Source organism: Metopolophium dirhodum, chromosome 2 (genome assembly GCF_019925205.1).
Source record: "Metopolophium dirhodum isolate CAU chromosome 2, ASM1992520v1, whole genome shotgun sequence".
Taxonomy (NCBI): Eukaryota; Metazoa; Arthropoda; class Insecta; order Hemiptera; family Aphididae; genus Metopolophium; species Metopolophium dirhodum.
In genome coordinates, this window is record NC_083561.1 from 38186070 (window position 1) to 38210190 (window position 24121).

Here is a 24121-nt window from a genome sequence, read left to right on the forward strand (position 1 = left end):
AATGATAGTATAACTGAAAAAAACGGGTACCTATTCCAATATAGTACATAATTGTTGTACTCCTCCCCCTTCCTACATTTTATCAATAGTTCCGCAATGAACTTCAGATGGGAACAGTTTAGAATTTTCAACTTCTCTTTCAATTATTTATCCATGTATTACTAAGTTATAGTATGCCATAGCCATAGCCATAACATCACAATTGTGCATATTCTATGCGTCTTAATTAATAATAATAATAATTAAAAGGGCTTGTCGTTCAGCAGAATATTTATCAAAAATCAAAACAACAAATGTCTCAAACTAATTTATTTCTACATGTCTTACATAAAATGTCATGTCATCATTAAAAATTAAAATTCTATATTACAATTAACTCATGAATAAAATGTACTTTTTAGATTTTTTCAATTATGACAAAAATATTAATATTATATTAATTTTAAAATTATAAAATAATAAAATAGATTATTTATTTTTCTTATATAAAAAAAAAACTTAACTGATATACTATGATAAAAAAAAGTAAACTCTAGAAAACAACTAATAAATACACGTGTGCGTATTAATAATTAATATGACTCTAAATACAATATTGAATAAATTATAACAGAAAACTATAGGACAGAAGTGGGAAGTAAACGTGCGCACTCAATATTATAATATAAATTAAAAATAAATATTCTTATCATAATACAAAATATCTCAATGCCATATTTGTGCGATATTGGACAGTGAATGTATTAAGGAAATTTAAATTATTTGGCAAATAAATGTTACATTTTGAAACGTTATCAAGTTATCTATAATCGACAATCGATGAGTCCTAGAATTCTCATCACTATCATACATATCAGTCATTTTCTTAATAGGTAGGTAACTATTAAACCTAATTTCTACTGACTATACTTATAATGTAATAGTAATTTGTATTTTAAGAAAACATTAATAAAGGTTCTAAATTGTCCTGAGACTCGAAGAAGTCGGTAGTGATATTTTTTATTTTGCTCCTTCGATCTCAAAACAAGTAAATCTCTTAAGTTCGATCCGTTTTAAAGAAAATTATACAAAGTTATTTGTGATGAGAATACTAGAATACGTTATTCGTTTGAATTGTATATTTTATGGACAAACAAAATAATAAATATCATAGTTTTTAGAGTTATTCGTGAACTCTCAATATTATACAAAATGCGATTAATTGCAAATATACTCTTCCTTTTTATACCTACAAATTTCGCAAGCAACATTACAACACCAAATGAATTTACATTTACACTTCTCCTCCACGTCCCTTAATCTAATTTGAAATCCTCTGTGGCAACATAGATGTCTGCAGCCATCTAATCCTTGACATACACGATCATAGGTACCCATTATGCTCAATCTGTTTTAAATAAATATTTAATTAATATACCTGTAGGCATGTACTGCTGTTGCTATACGTATAAAATAAAAACTACTCACGATTCATTACGTTCACAATAGTCCGGAGATGTATCTAAGTATACGAGTTCCGTTTTATTGGGTGTTTTTCTGTCCATCCTGATTGGTCGTAGTTTTTTAATTTTCTTTCTTTTCTTTTCACCAAGTCGTACATGTGAAGCACCTTCATATCGAACCATTAATGAATCTCCAATATCCCGAAACGATGAAAGTTTCATCCAACAAATGCGTACACTACATGAACCTGACATACCATGACATTTGCATACTTTTTGCATACTAGAGCGAATAATCTAAAAAATTAAATATAGTCTTAATAGTTAATTATTATAATATTTGAAACTTCGAAAGGCAATAGCTCTGTTTCGAATAAAACAATAATAATGCATTAATGTAGTTTATTCGTTTTCGTTGGGGTTATGTCAGAGTTTATAACGTATTTAAACAAAAATATTTACTCTTAAACTACGAAAAAAAACACATAATTTAAATATTTCGTTTAATATATTATACAATTTTGAAATTTGAGAATAATAACCTATCATCACATATTATCCACATTACATAAGTAACACATACGTGTAACGTGTGTAAGGCGAATTGCCCTAAATATTTATAAAAATAATAACAGGAGTTGGTTAACAACAATTGTATCTGATTAATTGTTAAGTTAATAATTTAATGATGAATACGATATTTTAAATTTAAATAAAAAAAATACTAATATAATTTAAATGAAAAAATTATGGATACATTTATAATTTAGTAGTGAAATTTACTATCATAATAAAGAATTTAGCACCCACAACTTTTTCATTTAAAGTTTTTCATAATATGTTCTTTGTAGTGTATTAGTCCTCTAAAATTATTTTATAATATTTTAACATGATACTTTATGTTATTTTTTTTCTAAAAATTGCGTTGAATATTCTCTTTTACAATCTGAATATTGTAATTGTATAATCAGTAAGTGTGATGGCAATTTATTAAATTACTAACAAATAACATGTACCTAGGTATACTCCCGTTAATGGTAATGAGAAGCCTCACGCAATATAATGGCAGCACCACTTCGTAGCTTTATATGTTATAAAAACATTCAGATACTTACCGATTATTCGCATAAGTATACGTAAAATTATATTATGGTAAATATATTAATAAACTATATTGATATCAATAATATTACCAGGTACCTACATATAATTTCTATGAATATACGCCAATATATTTATAATAGATATTTGCATATTATTACCTATAGATATATATTATATAATATACTATCATGTTGAAATATGTATTTTATAAAATGCAATGACATAATAAGTGTTAAGTGTATACACTTCATTATACAAATTAAAAACTAAATTAAATCCTATAGAAAAAACAAGTAAAACGTATTTTTAAAAACTCAATTAATTATATAATAAAAAAATATATACCCTTCGACCAGCTTCATTATTGTGTACGTTCATTAGCCCTTGAACGCTATCAATATCTTCTATGGAATCGACAAAATCACGACTAAACTTTTCGCCGAAACGTATGTCCTACAAAAATTGATATTATAAAGGTTTAATTCATGTACTGTTAAAGAAAAGACTCGGCGTACCTCTGAACATCCTCCCCATTGCCAATTCTTTTTAGCTTGTTTTCTTTGCATTTTATTATCACAACTACATTCGTTCAGTTCACCTCTTGAGCATGCTTTTGTGATCGCATATGCTACACCGGCCGATGTAATAGCATTCACGTATGCTTTTTCTCTACTCTCTAAATTTACGATATGTTAAACATTAGCATTGCATTCTAACAATATGCATCACCCAAATAATTGTAATTAAAGCTTAAATATACATTATTGATTCAATTGAACTTACTGTATGACAATACGTTTCCAAACACGGACGTGTTGTTTGAATATGTGGTACAATTCCACCTCTGAGTGCTAAACTGATGTTGGCATTCCTCAATGGCCATTTTTGTTCCACTGCTCACAACCTATATGCAAAATACAATATAAAAACTATTTTTCAAATTATTTTTTATTGTGTAGAACACTTACTTACACTCATAATTTTTTCTCCAAGGTCACACAATTGTTGTTGTCTACTTCTCAAAAATGGATATCGGTAACAATTTTCTTTGTGACTAAGCAATGGGTTAAACTCTCTTGGCGGGTAATTTTGCAGTCCCAGGTACCTATAAGAATTGCATTAAAAAAATGTAAATTATCTTTGACAATACATAATGTATTAAGTAAGGATATATTTTTTCCTAAAAGCTATATATTTTCAAAGTTATAGTTATGATTTATTTTAGATATGCTTAAATGTACGATAAAAATAAGCTGAAGTAAAAATGTAGTAGGTATACTACATTTAGATAATATGATTTGATTGTTACTAAATAAATTCATAAATTGGATACAGGGTGATTCACCAAGCATGCTCTTTTTTTCTTCAATTTACTACAGTTATTCAAAATCTGATTTTTGGAATTTTTAAATATACTTTAAGATTATATTTTCAAACGCTTGAGATTTTATATACTACTTGAGGAGTGTCCTGTGGTGATACAAACTTGTGTTTTTAAATGTAAACACCCTTTTTCAACTGTAAATTATACAGTGGATAATTTTTCTGAAATTTTTGACGTATCAAAATCAAAATATGTACGGGTGGTGTTTGAGTCATTCAATTTTTTGTTCTAAGGATAAAAGGTCCATGATTATTGATTACTATACCTAATTTAGTTATACCTAACCATAATTTTGAATCAGTTACATTTTTGGAAAAAAAAATTATTTACTTAATAAATTACAGTAAAAAAAGAGGGGTTCTAATTTGAAAAACAGAAGTTTGTATCGTTGCAGGACATCCCTAAGGAGTACAAAAAAATCAATAATTTTAAAATATAGTCTATGAGCAGTGTTGGGAATAGAAAACTAAAAAATTATCTATAGATAAGATAAGATAAGATCATTTTAACAAAATATCATCTATATAAAGATAAAGATAAAGATAACATAAATTTAATTTATCTAGATAAAGATAAATACAACAATACATTCATCTAGATAAATTAAATTTTTTTACACTTATTTTTATTGTTTTTTATTTATTTTTAAAATGGATGGGGAAATAAACCTATACCTAATTAATTTTAATATGCTCATTATGGCTAGTGCCGCCTAGTAGGGAACGAATAAAACGATGTATAGTGCATGCCCGCACGCAGGTTCTTGTATTATTGTAATACCGCCGTTGGCAATAATAATAAGAAATATATTCTTCTAATTTTATAAATAATTTATAAAATATTAGAATTTTAGTAACATTGGTTTTATAATTTTGTAGGGGCACTATAATATTTATCTAGATAAACCCATTTATTATCTAAGCTAAACATTAGATAAATCGTAACATAATTATCTAGATACTTTAAAAGATAATTTATTTCAAAAAATCTTATCTAGATAATTCCCAGCACTGTCTATGAGTACTGAGTAGGTATATTTAAAAATTCCAAAAATTAGAATTTGAATAAATTCATTATTAAAAGGAAAATGGTGGTGAGCATGTTTGGTAAATCACCCTGTATATCAAAAAAAACCCTCACGAAAATCAATCAATTCTTCTTTCTGCTAAGAATCAAAACATCATTTGTAATTTGTTGTCCAAGCCCATTTTACTAATTTATATATCTATATGAATTTGTAGACCGTATATTATGTATTACACGTTCGGAATAAATCAGGTTTAGACTACAAATTACAATCAAAAGATGTTGAGTAAAACAACTTATGTACCTACATAGAAACAGCTACAACTTAATCTTTAATATTATTCCATTCTATCATATTTTTCCTTGAATATTTAAACATAAAAAAAAATGATCATAACTAAATGGTATTTTTTTCCTTCTAATTCTATCGAATAACATTCGAAATAACTTATGGGTGTTATAATTACTGACAGTAAATACTTTTATTTAGCCGCCGCTATTTAATTTAATACTTTAAAACAAAAAAAAAAACCTAAACGCAAGGGGCGTGATCTACCAGCGTCAAATTATTAAAGTAACCTAGTAATTATTAAGCCGAAACAGGCCACTGAACTGGCGGCAAAAAATCACAAAGTGTATATAAAACAAAACTGACAACTTTTCTATTGAAATTTTATTACATTTTTTTTTACGCCCAAGGCAACTAATAAGATGATCTATTACAATATAGGTATATTATATACTATATCTGCAGTATTTAGTATTTTCTTTGACGTATATTAGTTATATTTTATATGATATGTATTCTACACTAAAAGAACGACACTATACAATATATAATTTACTAACATTTTATGGAATTTGGAATAATATATTAATATGATGTATATTGTATTGTATAGTGAAACTATAACTAATGTCTTATAATAAATTTGTATCTGATAAAACTATGTACGTATATATTATATTAAACATGCATTTATGCATTTTAAGAAGAAAAAAACTTTAGTTTTAGTCTATAAAATAAAAATTCTTATGTAAGCGACTCCTCGATGGTTATTTTATAAGGAAATTATAATAAAATCATTTTATTAAATATTCGTGTGTTATACATTAATACATAAATATATTATATAATGTATATTAGGTATCTATATATTTTAGATTCTGAATTTAATGTGGACTGGTTGTTTGAAAATGTATGTATTGTGTATCAATTTGTGTATTAAAATGTAATACTTATTTAAAAAATAATGATGTTTAGGTTGAAAACATGCAATTTTTGCGTTCTTGTGCACATATGTAGGTACCCTGCAGGTAGTTATTTTCATTCCGTTGGATATATTTAAAAAAGGGATAAACATATTAATTTTCCACTTGTAAAAACTCAAGTTTGAATGACATAAGCCGTCTAATAAACCTTATACTAATTAGTGTCCTAAAATCAGTGAAATCACCCCTACGCTAGATTTCCAAGTACCTCTAGTAGCGTTCTTTCAACAAGGGTTATTATGCGTATATAACGCATGTACGTCCTTATTAGACCTGCATATTGTTATTCTAGAACAGGCACATATTGTTGTGTTATGGTTGCCTAGTAACCCCTTGAATTCAGAAGACAAGGCTCCGCCTTTTTGGTTTCCTTTATCTGTCAATCACCGGCCATTTTGGCCCCCCGATGACATTCAACTGAGAAATAAAATCCAAAATCTGTGAATTTCACCTCATCTTTACATAGTAAGTTTAATTTATGACTGGTGTGTTTAATATATTATGTACGTAATGGCTAAAACGAACATCAGTCCAGAGTAATAAATCAAGTGTAGATTTAAATAATAATCCGAATATATAATAATATGATACGAACTATCAGCCATTACGTATCTACCTAATAATAAATAAAAAATGCAATTTTCTCATTTTTTAATAATTATTTTGGACCCTGAGTAAAGCGATGTTTAACATACGTTTAACGCAATGATGATTTTTGTTATTGTTTGAAAGAAGAAATGTTGAGAAATGTACCTCGGAATCTAATTTTTAAGCCAAAGGAAAACTACAGGAAATCTTCAAAATGTTTAGGCTGAAATTAATATCATGCGAATTTATTATCGAAAATTCACTATACATCACTATTTTGCACAGAAATGATAAGGGCCCGACTTTAAGATAGTGTTATTTTATCTTAAACTTAAAAAAACTGTTTTTAGTGCCATAACTATATCATTATGTCGACGTTATTTTAAATTATTGGATGATAATATAAATATTATTGCAATCAAAAATCAACGTGTACATTAATTAAATCAGTTGTATCTTAATCTTATTATAAGAATTTATAAAAATAGGTACCTATTTATAATTATCAATGGATAATGTTTTATATAGTTGTTCGTGTTTAGTTCAAATATGAAATAATTATTGCGTCCCAAGTAATTGTAGTAGTCCTTAGTAGTAGCCGTAGTGTATATAGGTACATAAAACATTATAAAAGAATAAAAAAATATTTTGTATTTCTGTATTATTTTATGCCATTGTACTCGTCTAAATTCCTACGGTCAAATCATAATTCATCCATAATGCTCTCATTTCCATCAACATGCTCATAAAAAAAAATAATAGGATGATGGTAATACGACATGACAGCTGGAAGGTAACATGAGAGTTTTCGAAACCTATTTAAGGCTCGCGGTACATGGGTTTTGTAGTTTCTTCCACCTTACTTCACCCAAATAACATTGGTGTACATTGCATATTATATACCTACATATTACCTATATAGTGCAGACAATTAACCGGATATCTGAGCAACTTGTATTTTTTAAGATTAGTACCATTATTATTTTACCAATTTATTTGAACACACACGTATAGTACGTATATCAGGACATAACTACCTACATAAGGTACACGTATAATTAACAATGTATTGGCAAACATTTTTGTACGGAATATTTTAATGAAAAACCTTTAAAAATAAATGCAAATATATATTATCTAATATTGATAAATGTTATACAATACAGTATTTTTGAATAAAACAGGTTTTAAACATAAGAACTATTTATCCCAAAATTAATGTTTGCTGCAGATAAATTATAATAAACGTATATAATAACTCAAAAATATATAATATATGTAGGTATAGGTATCTATTTAATATATATATATTCACGCATTAGTGCATAATTATACATATAGTTACAATAAAAAATTATTAAATTTATATTAATTGCTTTAAACAGATTGTGACCCGAAAGAATTTAAACTTCTTAATTATTCAATTAATTTGCATATAATTTTCTAAAAATATTATGATTGTGTACAGTAAACTAAACAGTAAAACAATTTATATGATAATTTAAAATAAATATTTTATAAACACGATTGTTAATTACCTAATAAATAGATCATAGATATAATAACTAATTTCAGCAATAAAATTTTGAACTAAAAAGTAGTTTTTAATTTTAATTATACAATAAAAATTCTGTTCTCAAATATTATATTTAACCACAATATCATTATAATATAATATTAATATTAAATATAATAACGAAGCACTCAGTACTACACATCGATTAGTTGATACTTTGATACTTAAATACCTATATTACATTATAATATAAGTAAATTACATTAGAATTATTGCCTATTAATTGTATACACTTATGTATCATAATATATTTTGGTAAAGTATATAATATAATTGTTTACAAATTTTTTAAATGACATTATAATATAAGTTATAACGTATAATAAGTACAATAGATGGAAATTTATTAAATACATATTTTTTATTTACTTGTATATAAGTATTCTATATTGTTGATCTTTTTTCCTGTTTGCAGTAGTTGCATATAAAATATACAAATTATTAAAAAAATTAATAATATTATAAAATATAAATATAATATTTATAAATCAATATTGAGGCATTTTTCAATTCTGATTAAAGAATATTTTATTCGGAAACTGAAGTAATTCTAATTATAATATACAATTTTTTAATTAAGTCATTTTTAAACAGTTTAGAAATGTACACGATTTGTTAATTTTACCAGCAAGATCTAAATCAGTTGTACACAAAATGAATATTAAAGGAACGAAAAAGAATTCACTGTTTACTCGGATTCTATATCATAAACATGTGGCGGTATTTGTGATCGTAAAAGAACATATACACACATTAAACAGAAGTCAATAATATAAAAGCCATACAAAACTTATAGTATAATATGTATAACTGTATAAGTAAATATGAAAACCGGAAATGTTTTTTTTTTACGATTCCTTGATTAATATAAAACGTTTGATACTTGTCATGTGATACATTTTAAAGTTTAATTCAATTTTTTTACAAAACATGTGCTATAAGGAACAGAGTGTACTATTTATTTCCTATATTACTATAATACATCATGTAACTTTGTTATTTGTTGCCGTTTAATTTTTATACCTAACCAGTATTTTAATATGGTACATAAATACGGTTATAATTGTATTGATGCTCTATAATTTTTTTGTAGGCTATAGGTACCTTATATCCTATATGTCATAACTTTATAAGGATAACAAATAATAACCAAGTGCAACATATCCATTGCCGAATACTCGTAGCTTATTAATAATTATTAAATTAACCTGATTACCTATATAATATAACAATGTATGACTATGATAATTTCTAGAAAAAAACGTATTAAAGCACAACACTAAAACTCCAAAGAGTTTCGATGTCTCTTGTCTAGATTTTGTCTCGAATGAATGAATTCCTGAAATAAGTCTAGTAAGTAGTATATGTTTATAATTTTTACTGTTCAAAGGTTTATTAAGTTATTATTTAATTTCAACCTTGTAATATATCGGTATATTGTAAGTAGGAACATCTATATTATATAGGTACCTATTGGTTCGAAATATCAAAACATTTTTTTTTAATCGTATTACACTATTTGATTTTTTTCTGTGTATATTTTAAGGCTAGTCTTTTTAGTCAATTCGATAGATTTATAGCAATATTCCAAAATGTATAATGCATATACGAGACATTTAAATAAGTTCTAGGTTTAATACTTTTATGTTAACCAAACCAAATACATAGTTTTGGTCGTCTACAGTGGTGTATTGGTACGGGTACGCGGGTAAACGCCGTATACCCATCAGAAGATTTTCGATTTTCGGCGTATACCCAATGTAAAATCTTATTTTACGGGTATACGCTTCCAAAATAACCAGAAAACCAAATAAGATTTAAAATTTATTTAATATTTCATATAGGAAAAAAAGTTATTCGTATTAATGAATTATTTATCAATTGAAGTAGGTATTGAATATAAGTTATATAACAATATGCGTTGTGTTTAATGTATTTTAAGACTTTAAGTTCAATTTAGTAAACCCAATATTGAATTCAAAAAATCTTTGTGGAAAATTCTATAGATTGTACCTATAATAATAATGTTATTATAATTTTAATTTTTTTGACATTCGAGTTGATTTTGTTTTATTTTCTATTGTTACATTATACAAAAATTAATAAAATAATGTTAAAAACTATGTACTAATTGAACTGCAATAACGTTATATAATATATACGATGATATAATTTAATCGTTTAGGTTACATACATATTTTATTGGTGCGTATACCCATAAATATATTTACCAATACACCACTGGTCGTCTATAATTTAATAGTCATACAAATTTATAATAATAATAAAAATAAGAATATAGGTATTTAGTATTATATTTGCTTATGTATTTTAATTTCATTAAGATACTGGATGAATAGAAACAAATAATAACAACCCTTAGAATAGTAATTACTGTTTATAAATGGTTTTATGATGATCCTCATTTATAACTATACACATGGACCGTGGTATAGTTACTAGAAAAAGGAATCGTGTAATGTATCATATTAAGATTTTGTCTTGTATTTCTATGTGCCCTGAGGATGACAAGATATATATTTTTATATACCTAGTAAGGTTTCTGCCATTACATTTATTCATAATTCGTAATAACTGGGAATTAAGTTTACTAAATATTTTTGTTTTTTTCTTTTTATTAGTCAGAAGTCCTGACTTTAGTACATACAATTAATGTATGCCATAACATACAACCCGTCCACAGGGGGGAGGGGGGGGGGGTATTGGGCTAATGCGCCTTGGCCAACTGGATCCACGCCTGATAGCACTTAGTATCAACTGTTATTTATTAATTCTTCTGTACAATTTTTCTTGCTGTATTTTGTAGTTAATTCAGTATTTATATAACTAGAAAGTCGTCCTAAGTAAACGCCAAGACCGCATTAAATACTCAGTATAGAGTTTGTAATATAGTATTCTGGATTAACTCGACAAAGATGTACCTACCTATTTTTAAGTCTATATAAAAGGTTTATAATGGAAGGACTTTTTACAACCTTCATTAAAAGGTACTGAACAAAGGAAAGCCAACTTAGTAATGTCGATTTAAAGTTTCATCAAATATTTATCGACTTTAAGTAAATAGTAATTTTTCTTTGTGTTTAGATCTTGGTGGTTTAAACGTCATTGTAATACAGTTTAGTATGCCTATAAATGTAGTCGACACGTTTTAAAAGTAACTATCTGTATACAACAGTTCTTGCAGTTGAACAATTATTTATCTTTTTATAGCTTTTAAAATGCTAATACAAATTAAGTAAAACTATGATAGAGGATAATATTAATCTTTCATCGTGTAGGTACACATTATACTTAAAAATCAAGAATATATAAATATAATATATAATAATATTATTTATACAAGACTTACGTATATCTAAATTGGTTTTGCGCGTTCCTATTTGCCCAAAAGTATTCACTCCGAAAGTCTTCACTCCTCAACAGGATTTATTCCCAAATCTATTGGTTTTTCAGTTTTCGCGCGTTACACGTTCGCATCGTAAACATTATAATATTGTGCTTGTGCAATAGATGTGATTCCCGCGTATATTAAATATTATATATATTATTATTATTATTATTATTATTAAGCGCGTGTGCTGTTTGAATGAGCCCGGTGGACGGCGGCAGCTAGTGCGATAATGACTATTATTATTATTATTATTTTATTATCATTTGCGTATATATATATATATAGCACGTGGATGATATAAAATTTAAACGGCCGTGGCGGCGAGAGGCGGCACACAAAAAAAAGGGGACGACGGGGAAACTTAATTTCACCGGCAAAACTCTGGAAATCGTCTCATTTTATAGTTTTCGCAACCTATAAATTTTATATCCCCCCCTCCCAACACCCACCCCCTCCACCGCCGCCGCCGACATCGAACCCCGGAACGCGAAAAAAAAAAACGAATACAAGACCGTGCAGCTGCATATTATGCGCGTCCGTACACTGCCACGAGACCCCCTTCCCGCACCGCCACCGCGGCCGTTCGTATCTTTATTGAAAACAGAAAACGGCACCCCCAGAAAAATGCGTCCCTCTCACTCGTAAACGGCTTTTGTACTTTATGATCGACACATAAAAACGACTTTATTACCACTGGCCTCCCCTCTTTATCCCGAAACGCGCGCGCGGCCGAAACTTTCGTTTATAAACGGCAAATCCGTAAAAACCCCGCGTGACGTCCGGCGGCGACGGCGGCTGTAACTCTCGCGGCTACACGTCTCTCCGAGCAAAAACAAATAACAATAGATAAATACCACATATATATATATATTTATATATATAATATGGTAACCTACGTGGATATCTAGCTTCTATAGGGGTTTTTCTTCATCCACTTGTCATAAAATGTGAGTCGTCGTGTTCCGATGTTATCATTTAAAAACGGTTTATTTTTTTGATAATATAATAAATCAATAAGTAATTTATATGCGCTATTACAAAATGTTGTGATTTCTCAGGTACCTATAATATAATATCAATCATATGGTTAACACGACATCACTACGAATGCCACGTAACTTATTTATCACAATAATTAAATAACATGTTAACTATCTTTTGGTATGATCATACCTGCATATTATAAACAAAATACTTCAATAATTACAAAACGGAATCAAATCCAGTTTCTTTATACCCAATCTGCACGATAGTTATTAATACGCAGTTTCAAAAGTGTCAAATTATAATTATTAGTTATTAGGTGGGTACTTATTTTTGATGAGTTTATTACTATAATTTGGTCTTTATAATAATGTATAGGTTCTCCCTACACAGTAAACACTACCATACTACCATACTATATAAATGTATCGATAATAATCCAGTCAACTTTTTTTTCTTCAAATTGTTAAGATTAAAAAAGTTAATACACATTCAAATTTTAACTGAATTTTAATACCAAAATAATTTTTAGGTTTAAGAAATGGAAGCTAAACGATACTTGTCTCATAATCGCATATTGTAATTAATTTAAAGGAAAAATAATATCAATTATTAAAACTCTGCGTAATTGGTGTAGTTCAAACATTGAAATTTTAAGAAATTCAACTTTTAAATGCAATATTGAATATTATGCTAGTTCCTATAGATAGCCCCTATAATAGAGTAAATATAGAGATACCTTTAAGCTATAGTTGATAATATATAACTAGGTATACATTTTTTGTAATGTTTGAGCATAGGCATTGAGCATATTTAATAAAAAAACATTATATACGCACCAAGTAAATACGAATTTATTTTAACTTTTAAACTATTATTGTACATATATTTTATATATTATATAGTTATGCAATTATTATCAAATATTATTATATTATTTAGTAGTAATTATAATTATAATAATTTTAACAAAATATTTTTATCGATTTATTTATTTTAATAACCACGATTTCTACAAGTGCATGATTATTTTTTTTAAGTATAATATGCGGTATAGAGCTCTGGTATATAGGGCTTGTGTTACAACTAAACTCTAAAGTATAAATAAACTAGACAACAAATATCATGTGTGCGTATAAAATATAACTGGATGCATAGATGATTTTAACACTCTTATAGTCTTATCTAATACAAAGTAAAAATAATAGGTACTTACAAAAAACATAACCACCACGGCTTATTTATTTTTATTTTTTATAAAAGGGATTAAAGAAGGTCATTTCCCGTAATGGCCAATGAAGGATAAAACGCACCACCTATAGCTTTTTGTGTATCGGTTTGGTTATTCATCCAGAAAATTAAAAATGAATTCAGTGGTATATACTTTATGAACCGTACTAAACCATATGGCTCAGAGATGTCCACAGAATGTTTACTGGTTTTGAATATTAGACTGGTTTTATTTAACGCGTCTTAAATAATATAGTGCTCATTTTTTTAGGATTGTTATTATTTTTACAAAAATGTTTTTTAGTTTACATCTGACAACATAAAAGTAGTAAAATATAATGCTCATAACCACTTAACATTTCAATTAAAGCGAATTAAAAGAATTTTAATGTTTGTAAGACCTTTGGTTTAGACGCTATTTCGTGTTATTATAAACTCTCATAAATAAATGCTTTGGTTTATTTTATATTTCTGGTCGTATAAAATGCAACTTTTTAAATTTTAAATGTCCGCTACTGTAATATTACTTAAGTATATAAAGAATAAAAATAAAATATTTGTAATTTGATACAATTTAAATATTTCTGTAAATTCGTTCAATTAAAATTTTATAATAAGTATAATTATAACTATTCTATATACTGATAAAAATATTTTGTTAGCTAGGTACCTTGTACTTCCTAGTAATACTCCAAATCAAAAATTATAAACATTCAATAGGTTGGTGTTATAATGTACATTTAAATGAAATATATACATTAATGTAAATTAATTATCATTTATAAATATATAGATTTGAATTTTATACAATTCTTTAAAATTCGATTCGCTCTATTAAAATAAGACAATTTTAATTATGCACCAGTAAAATAAATTACACACTATTTAGTGTCATGGGTTATATTAGTGTTCTAGTTTCTTTAAATATGAATAACTTTAAGTAGGTAATCATATAAAATATGAATTAAAAACACAATTTTAATAATTTTATTTTATTGCCTTTATTTTTTAAATACCATGGAAAGACAATAAAAATGTAGAGTAATGTGGTAGCGTAATTTATACAATCAAATAATTCATAGCATTTATTAATCAATAATTTTCTTTTTAGTCATTACTAAAAAAATGTCATAAATATACAATTTTAATTTATTTTAAGGTGCAATAATATATTATGCATAAAAGCACTAAGGTTAACCTTTGTTAGGAATTTAAGTTAATCAACTTAAACTGAATAGATAAACTATTTAAAATATTTGTATTTTTGCGAGTAAAATAATTTCTTTACATCTCTCCTCAATTCATCACATTTTTTAGTTATATCCAAGTAATAATTATAATTATAACAAAGAAATATTGTCTATTTCTCTATACAAATCTGAATTCAAATTATTGTATAAAATATAAGCTTATACGTTTCTTTATCCAAAATATATTATTCAACTGTAAAATCATTTTTTATAAATTTTTAAATCTGAATTGTATATATTTTTAAATTTTGTACCGAAATCAGTTTACTGACGAACAACATATTTATTTTTCATACTTAAAATTTGTTATAAAAAAATGTATAAGGCATTTAATTTAACTGATTTTAAATTGAAATAAAATATGTGTGCATTTTCAAAATGTTTGTCTCTAAAACCAAAAAAACAAAAAATGCACACACGCGCGCCTACCTAATTACCTAATTTACAATATATAATATTTATGTGTTTAATATAAACTTAAAAAAACTTATTAAAAATAAACATACCACCAATTTGCTCTTGAGACGTTGAAGAGAACAACAATCATAATGATCTGTCTTAATGTAAGCCACATATCCGAATCCGATTTGTTTTTCACAGTAAATATATAAATTCTTTATTCAATTTGAGATAAAAAATTATTTGTATGTCCACCAAACATGTAGGTACAGCATAGTAACAGATTTTAAATAAATCATGGTTTAAAAATGTGTGATCGTATTATTTGCGGTCCGTTTACAACAGAACGAGAACGTAAACGAAGTACAAAGCCAGACAATCTAAACCGACCACTTGGGGATGCTTCTGGCAACTGAAACCGAATCACTCGCGGCCATTCCCTTCAGTCAGCCCTCCGACGCTATATATGTGTAGGTACCATGTTTAATAAACTGATTATATTCGTAACCGTACGATAGAAACTTCTTCTCGCATGATAACGACTTGACACGGCACCATGGCCGAAACAAATAAATTTCGTATATAATTTTCAACATAATTTTAATTATTCGAAGAGCACATTTCGTGAACCTCATATTTATACGCAGACAATAATTGAGGCCCCAGTGTCACTTTTAATGAAAGGGGCCTTAATTCAAAGTTTTTTTTAGTTACTCTTGTCTTTGTATAAAGAAAATTGGGATTTATAAATTATTGAAAATAGGATTCTAACATATTTCATTAAATAGGTATTATTGTATTAATGAATATACATTTTTCAGTATTAATATATATATATTTGCATATACTATACGCTATACAGTACATTAGTATCTATATCTAAGAGTTTAGTTTCAATATTTTATTAGTTTTTACTGTATTATATTATATAATAAATTACATACCTTACCTAGCGTCTGGTTGACAAAAATAAAATTGTTCACGTTTTATTATATTATATAATATATTCACACGTTTTATAAATGTTAAGCTTCTATTAATAAGTACCTAATACCTATTACATATTATTTTGATTTTAAAGATATTTTTGTTGAAAGAATTTTTTGATTTATATCAGTACCTACATCATATGTAAAAAGTAATTTATTAAATGCTCAATGGTATATTTAAGTACCAGGAGTATAAGTGTACAACGTATGATACTTCCAAGTATCAGGAACTTTACCAAAAAAATATTTTCTTTTTTATTATTATAATTTTGAACCCACAACCTCGATAGTTACTAATAATTAATTTATAATCATTCAAAAAATATCTATCATAATATATATGCTTATATTATCTTATAAATAATGTGTGGACATTTTTTAGCATCAGTTAATTCAGATTGGTCTAATAAATGCATGCTTAACAAACCTAGAATCGTCATGATTTTTTTTTCAGGAAAAGTACTTTAAGAAATAACCAAAACGACTTCCATAATGTACCTACAAACTATATACTTGTACTTCATTTTCATAATATGGGGTTTGATCAAATAATAACTAAATACGTGCGAAGCGATACAATTCTATTTGCGAATTATCATTTATGATAAGGTCTTTACCATAATTTTCACCTGCCTATACGTGATAAAGTCGTAGTTATAGGTAGTATATATGACCACGATTTTTTAATTTCTAAGCATACTTCACTATAACTGCACACTATTTAGAGAATAATATAGTTCGATAACACATTAATGCCGTTCCTAGATAGTAGATATATATAATTATACAATAACTCGGATTTTTAAACCATACATTGTGCCCTTGAATTATTATTATTATTATTAACGTATTGGACCAAATTTCGTAAAAAATTTTTAACACATATCAAATATTATGATTTTGATATTAATTGTTGTGAAATTTTAATCAAACACGCAAACGAGATAATTTTTATTGGCCTTTAGTCAGTTAATATTGGGGGCAATAGTGATCGACACTCCCAGCTCTCGCGGTAGTTGCGCCACTAGCAGTCACTCCATATATAATATGTATTATGCAGTAACACACTGGCGGTTAATGGTTGTCAGATGGGGGGAGGGGCAAAAATTAATCACAATTTACTGATCCATTTAAAATGATAAGTTTGCCCTATCAATATTTTTTTCTGTGGGGCAACTGCCACATTATATATGTATGTACCTATCGTCTGCATTAGGTAAGTCACTGTGATGGATGTGTTAAATTTTAATTCAATGATAAATAATTATTGTACCTATATACGAAAAACGGTTCCAAACGGAGACGGTCTAGCAGCCTTTATTATTAAGTATATTTTAACATAATATTATATAAACATATTTATATTGCTATTATAGTAATTTACTAAACAATTAGTAATAGCCAATAGGTATGGACCACGGACGAATGGTATAAACTAAAATTAATCTTAATATTTTAAAAATATAATAATACGCACGTACGAATGTCAAGTCCCCCCACGAATATTTTTAATTAAAACAAAATAACTAAAATCATTAATATTTTTTTAAGTAACAAAGACATAGGGGTATTTGGTCAAAATTTGAACTAATCTTATCGTATATTTCAATACTTAGATTGAATAATATTCAAATGCGAATAAATGAATAATAATGGGTCATTATATACTAAGATAGTTTTTTATTATTTTATTTCATGAACTACACAATTTAAAATTTGGTAAAATAAATAATAACTATTATCCAATTCTACTTTAATTATTTAACATCGATAATTAATATTCTTTATACTTCGTGAACTGATATCTTATTATAAGTTAACCTATATTTAAAAAAATATATCTTATTCTCTTCTATTTGTATAATTAACATCAAATAATAATATATGAAATGGAATATCAATTAAATGCTTACCTTTTGTTTTATTATAGAGTTTAAGTTCATAATTAATAATATTTGTCCATTTATTGTTTTTAAATTATCCAATAGAGTTGATCGAGGTTATATGGAACATTAATTTTTACAGACGAATAACCGTAGATACTTGAAATTTTCACCGAATGTTAATATTAACATTTTCTATACACTAACAAATTTTCAAAATATTTTGAATGTTTTTGAGCTATTTATAGGTACCTATATGAAATTCGAATTTATTTTTTTCATAATGATCGATACATTTTTTTTGCTAAGTAAAAATTTCCAAAATATCATACAAAATTCCTTATAAATTGTTTTAATAACAGGTTAAAATCATTAATGATATATAGGCACTATTTTTTTTTTTTTATAAGCATTTATTAACATTTATCAAAATTACGAAAATTTGTTAACTATTTTGTAGTTGAAAATTAATTTTTCTAAATAATGTATTATACAATTTAAAACAAGGTTTCTCGTAAGTTTTCTATACTGCAACCAAAAAATCTAAAAAATGTTTAGACACAGTTTTTTAAAAATGTATTTATTGAGTTCAAATTTGGACGAGTTTAGATATTTAAACGATAAGAATAATGATTTTAGTTATTTTAATGCAATTTGAAAATATTTTTCGTTATAATATAATAATCATTTATTTAATATTTTAAATAACTGAAAAACTACTTGTTCAAATTTTGATTTTGATACGTCATAATTTTCAAAAAAATACACACAAAATAATTTACAGTAGAAAAGGGGGTTCTCATTTAAAAAAAAGAAGTTTGTATCCCTACATGGCCACATGACACTAATTAAGTAGTATAAAATAATGTCGAGAGTTTGAAAATATGGTCTTAAAGGATATTTAAAAATTCAAAAAATCAGATTTTGAATAACTGCATTACTGAAGAAAAAAAAGGGTGAGCATGCTTGGTAATAATGAATCTCTATTAAAATTGACTTTTGTGCACAACTTTAATTTTTTTTTGAATTAAAATAAACGATTGTAGGTACCTTAAGAGGTTGCTACACGGCCATTTGTTGTCTTCGTCTTACAAGTGCGTAACATAGTAAATGTACGCTCAGGAGAACGCGTTTAGCTCCGTTAGTTTAACAATTAGAGTTAATCGACCTATTATGAAACTTAATGGTAAGTACATTATCTGTGTTTGTATGTGGTTTTTTTTTACGAAAGTTAAATTTTTAGTAAGTTATGCGTATATAATAATGTCGTAAATTAAAAATACTCATAACTCACTTAAAAACTGAATCATTGTGAATAACACACATACAAACACAGATAATGTTCTTTCTATCAAGTTTCATAATAGGTCGATTCACTCTAATTTTTAAACTAATTGAGTTAAACGTGATCTGCTGAGCGTAAATTTGCTATGTTAATATGTTATGCACCTGTAACGTGTAACGTCTTCTTAATGAAAAAAAAAAATATAATATTCTTATATTTCATTTAATCATTTTTTTTCCAAACTTTATTGATTAACGCGTTCTAATTGACAGACGAGCAGTTCTATAACCTAATATAGTAATATACTTTAATATCCAGTGATCCAGTGATTACAACCTTACATAGTCGGAAATCAATTACAATTTCAGGGGGGACACATTATTAACATCAATATGAGCGGGGGGGTTTCGATCCTACAAAACTAAAAAAGAAGAGGGCTTGCCGGACTTTTGGGGGAGGGCTAAGCCCCCTCAAGCCATCACGTCATCACCTATACTATCGCCGGCCGGTATTACACACAAGTCAAACACGCACAACCAGTGCTTTACTTGCCTTTGAAAGGCTGGCGGTACACACTAAAATGCAATACTATAGTAAGCAGGATATGGGCGAATTCCGTGCTGTGACAAAATAAAACCTTATTAAATTTATAATTCGATATTTGTTTATTTATATTATAATATGTTATATTAATGTATGCAAGACACACGTTATATAGGTACGCGAAAAGTGTGGGATCAATCTCTCCCCCCCCCCCCCCCATACGCGTTTAGAATATGCAAAAGTTTTCGGAGTCCTAACTTAAGGCCTCTAACTTTAAAAGAGGTACACTGAATAAAATCATATCCCCTCCCCCCCAAAACAAAAACCTAAATACGCTACTGTTTATAAACAGTAAAATTCGCTGTACCAAACAAACTTTATAAATTATGTATATACCTATTTTATATTGTAGTCAACCGGGATTCGTGCGATTTCGCTTTCGATGTGGATTATACCTACTGGGACACCACAGTAAAAATCGAATTTTTTGTTTTAAAATTTGTGTATATAAGTAAGTAAATTATAAATAGGTAGCGCGCGACGCGCGCCGCTCTTATTTCATACACTTTTTTAATATTATATTTTATTATTTACTAGCTGTCCCGCCCGACGTTGTCCAGGCCAAAGATTTGTATTTTTAATAAATATATTTGTACAAAATGTATTTACCACATATCTTCTAATTATAATATTAATATAATATGTAACAAATTGCAACCATTTAGTAGATTACCAAAAAAAAAATTTCTTTTTTTGTATGCTAGAAAAAAACCTTGTGTGAGCTACTCTTTACCTATCTACAGCCCATATATAAGTTAAAAAATCAAGATGTATCGTCCAATTTTAAATTTCCTATATTTCTCCTATAACCAATATATTGGCTATAGCCAAAACAAAAAATTCTATCGTAAACATTTATTTTTATATATATATATATATATATACACATATAGATTGTTATTATTTTCGGCCACCCAATTAATTTCACCGAGGAAAATTATTATACATTAAAACCTTCCCCGTGACTCGACCGATTTATTAGCGAAAACCGTATTAAAAAAAGTAGAGTTCTTTTCGAGATATGTTCGTACATACAAAAAAGGGGCAGTGTTTCTCGACTATATTATGCATGTTATATACATAATAAACCTTCCTCTTGAACCATTCTATCCAGAGTCGGACTGGCCCGGACCCGCTAGTCCGCAATTGCGGACAGGGCCTCGGATTAATTATGGTAATTGGGGGCCCCTGATTTTGTACCTATTAATATTATTATTATTCGTTTAGAGTAAATAGAAATACAAAATAAAAATTTTTTTAATTTAATTTTTTTTTGTTTACAATCTTGAAAAGTTCTCAATAATTATTAAAATAATGACATTATCATTATCATTCTACGAATTTAATATAGCTGTCTATATACAAATATTATCGTTGATTATAAATAGTGTACAATTATTGCGACTATTAAATAATATTATATTATATTTATACGGGCGTATGCGTATGACTTGGTATTCGCATTGTCACTGATTGTAACTGAACTATTATATTTTGGATAAGTATAATTGTACTCGAGCACAATTTGACACAATTTGAATCGGTGTTTTTCTCTCTAATGTTTGATGTCACAGGTGGTGTAGCCAGTGTGGGACCTACGCCAGTGGCGTAATTTGGTCGTTGGATGCCTGGATAAGAGGGATTTCCCATGTCTGCCAATAAAAAAAGTCCGATCTTGTCGTCAATTTACTTAGAACCTGCAGAAAATGTCTTAGCATTTGAGAATATGCTCAATATAAATAAATTATAAATTCTATATTGAAAATAGAGTAAAACCAGTTAATATATTCGAATGATTGAAATGTAGTTAGGTGCGTGTTTAGTTATTTGTGCCTATATGGCTGTATGATAAATATGCAAGATGGCAATTGTATTGAAAAAAAAATGTTTTATGTACATAAAAATTGGATTACGAGCGAAGCGAGGTTTTTTTTTCCGGGCTAATCAAAACGTTTACCCTTGTTGGAGGCTCTTTTTTCCAAATCGCGGACCGGGCCTTTTCGAGCCAGTAGTCCGACACTGACTCTATCAATTAAAAATGTATTTTAAGAGAATATAAATCCGGTCTTTAGTTACAACCTACGTGAATCATGAATCATGAATAATATTATATTACGTATATATTTTGGTTGTGAGTATAGCTATAGTCGTACAGGACATAGGTTAGGTTAGTCGTATGAGTTATGAGCGTCTACGGATAGGCAGTCCATCCGTAGCGGTAACTATAGGCTATACTAAAATTATATTGTGTTATTGTGATATAAATAATGGACCTATAGGATGATTGCATGGTTATAATTATAAGCTAGCTTAAGCGCATTCTCCGATATAATCAATAGAATTAATTGAATGTTCCAACGCACTATACGCAGCCACACGTACACGCAGCCACTACCTACCTATATTGAAATTTATAGTATAGATAGGCAGGTCATATATTTTGTATCTATTTATATCGAATTTATTTGAACAAAAATAGCCCAGACACCAGGGACACGCACTTAAATATAGGTAAAGGTAGTATAATATAGTTGGGCATTGAATATTTTTCGTTACACCCGCATGCGTTCTCTCTGTCTTAAAAACGCAGAACATACTAAATTGTACACTCGGCCGATCACGTTTAGCTCTGTTAGTTTAAAAATTGGGTCCTTATACAATTAAAATTTTTTTTTTTTTTAACATTTATTAGAAGATATACAATCTGTAATATTATTTAGTATTTACAATGGGCATATGATCGGAATTTACAATAACTGTGACAGCGTGAGGGGAGTAGCTACCCAGCAGTAACACTCGACCAATTTAAATGTATTAAGATTATTATCAAGTGAAACCCTTAGTTTTATTTTTAGATTTTAATTTTGAAGCAAGTTATGAGTGTTTTAAAATGCACAAACAACTTACGATTGAGAACACTTAAAACTTGCTTTAAAATTGAAATATAAAAAAATCCCTAAGAGGTTCACTAGATAATATTCTTAGTTGTAAATTTTTTAAGTGGTCAATTCACTGTAATTTTCAAACTAACAGAGCTAAACGTGATCTGATGAGCGTACAATTTTCTATGTTATGCGTTTGTAAGACAGAGAGAACGCATGTGGGAGATAAGAGGACGCTACACGGATATTTATTGTCTCCGTCTTACAAGTGCATAACATAACAAATTTCCGCTCAGCAGATCACGTTTAACTCAATTAGTTTAAAAATTAGAGTGAATTGACCTATAGTGGAACTTGATAGAAAGAACATTATCTATATTTGTATGTGTGTTTTTCACGACAGTAAATTCAGTTTCTAAGTGAGTTATGAATATTTTTAATTTACGCTATATTATATACGCATAACTTACTAAAAAATTTAATTATAGTAAAAAAAAAACCACATACAAACACAGATAATATATTTACCATCAAGTTTCATAATAGGTCGATTCACTCTAATTTTTAAACTGACGGAGCTAAACGCGTTCTACTGACCGTAAATTTGCCATATTATGCACTTGTAAGTTGTAAGACAAAGACAACAAAAGGCCGTGTGGCGTCCTCTTAAGTATATACTTATTGTAAACACAGTGTTACGTAATTTGAACGCACGTAATTTTTACAAAGTATTGTAAAAACACAGTTTTGTTTAAAAAATTTAATAAAATAAGCACTCGGCTATTATTGATTATTAAACAATAGCAAAAAAT

At 27.5% G+C, this 24121-nt stretch overlaps 1 protein-coding gene across 1 annotated transcript; it reads right to left on the reverse strand.

The window, feature by feature from the left end:
- Positions 1 to 301: 301 nt before the first annotated feature.
- On the reverse strand, positions 302 to 16067 carry LOC132938482 (protein Wnt-1-like). Its single transcript, XM_061005343.1, has 7 exons — positions 15775 to 16067; positions 3519 to 3651; positions 3330 to 3450; positions 3062 to 3222; positions 2892 to 2999; positions 1468 to 1739; positions 302 to 1387 (listed from the first exon to the last, which is right to left on the reverse strand). Exons 1-7 carry the CDS (start codon positions 15840 to 15842, stop codon positions 1198 to 1200), a joined length of 1053 nt encoding a protein of 350 aa, XP_060861326.1. The 5' UTR covers positions 15843 to 16067; the 3' UTR covers positions 302 to 1197.
- Between the last annotated feature and the right edge of the window lie 8054 nt (positions 16068 to 24121).

Excerpts from the sequence above, each read along its gene's own strand:
- LOC132938482 (XM_061005343.1), bottom strand. The coding sequence starts at position 15,842 with ATGTGGCTTACATTAAGACAGATCATTATGATTGTTGTTCTCTTCAAC. Across the intron at positions 3,223-3,329 it reads TGGAAACGTATTGTCATACA|AGAGTAGAGAAAAAGCATAC; the intron begins GTAAGTTCAATT and ends TCGTAAATTTAG. Across the intron at positions 1,388-1,467 it reads TATTGTGAACGTAATGAATC|ATTGAGCATAATGGGTACCT; the intron begins GTGAGTAGTTTT and ends TATTTAAAACAG.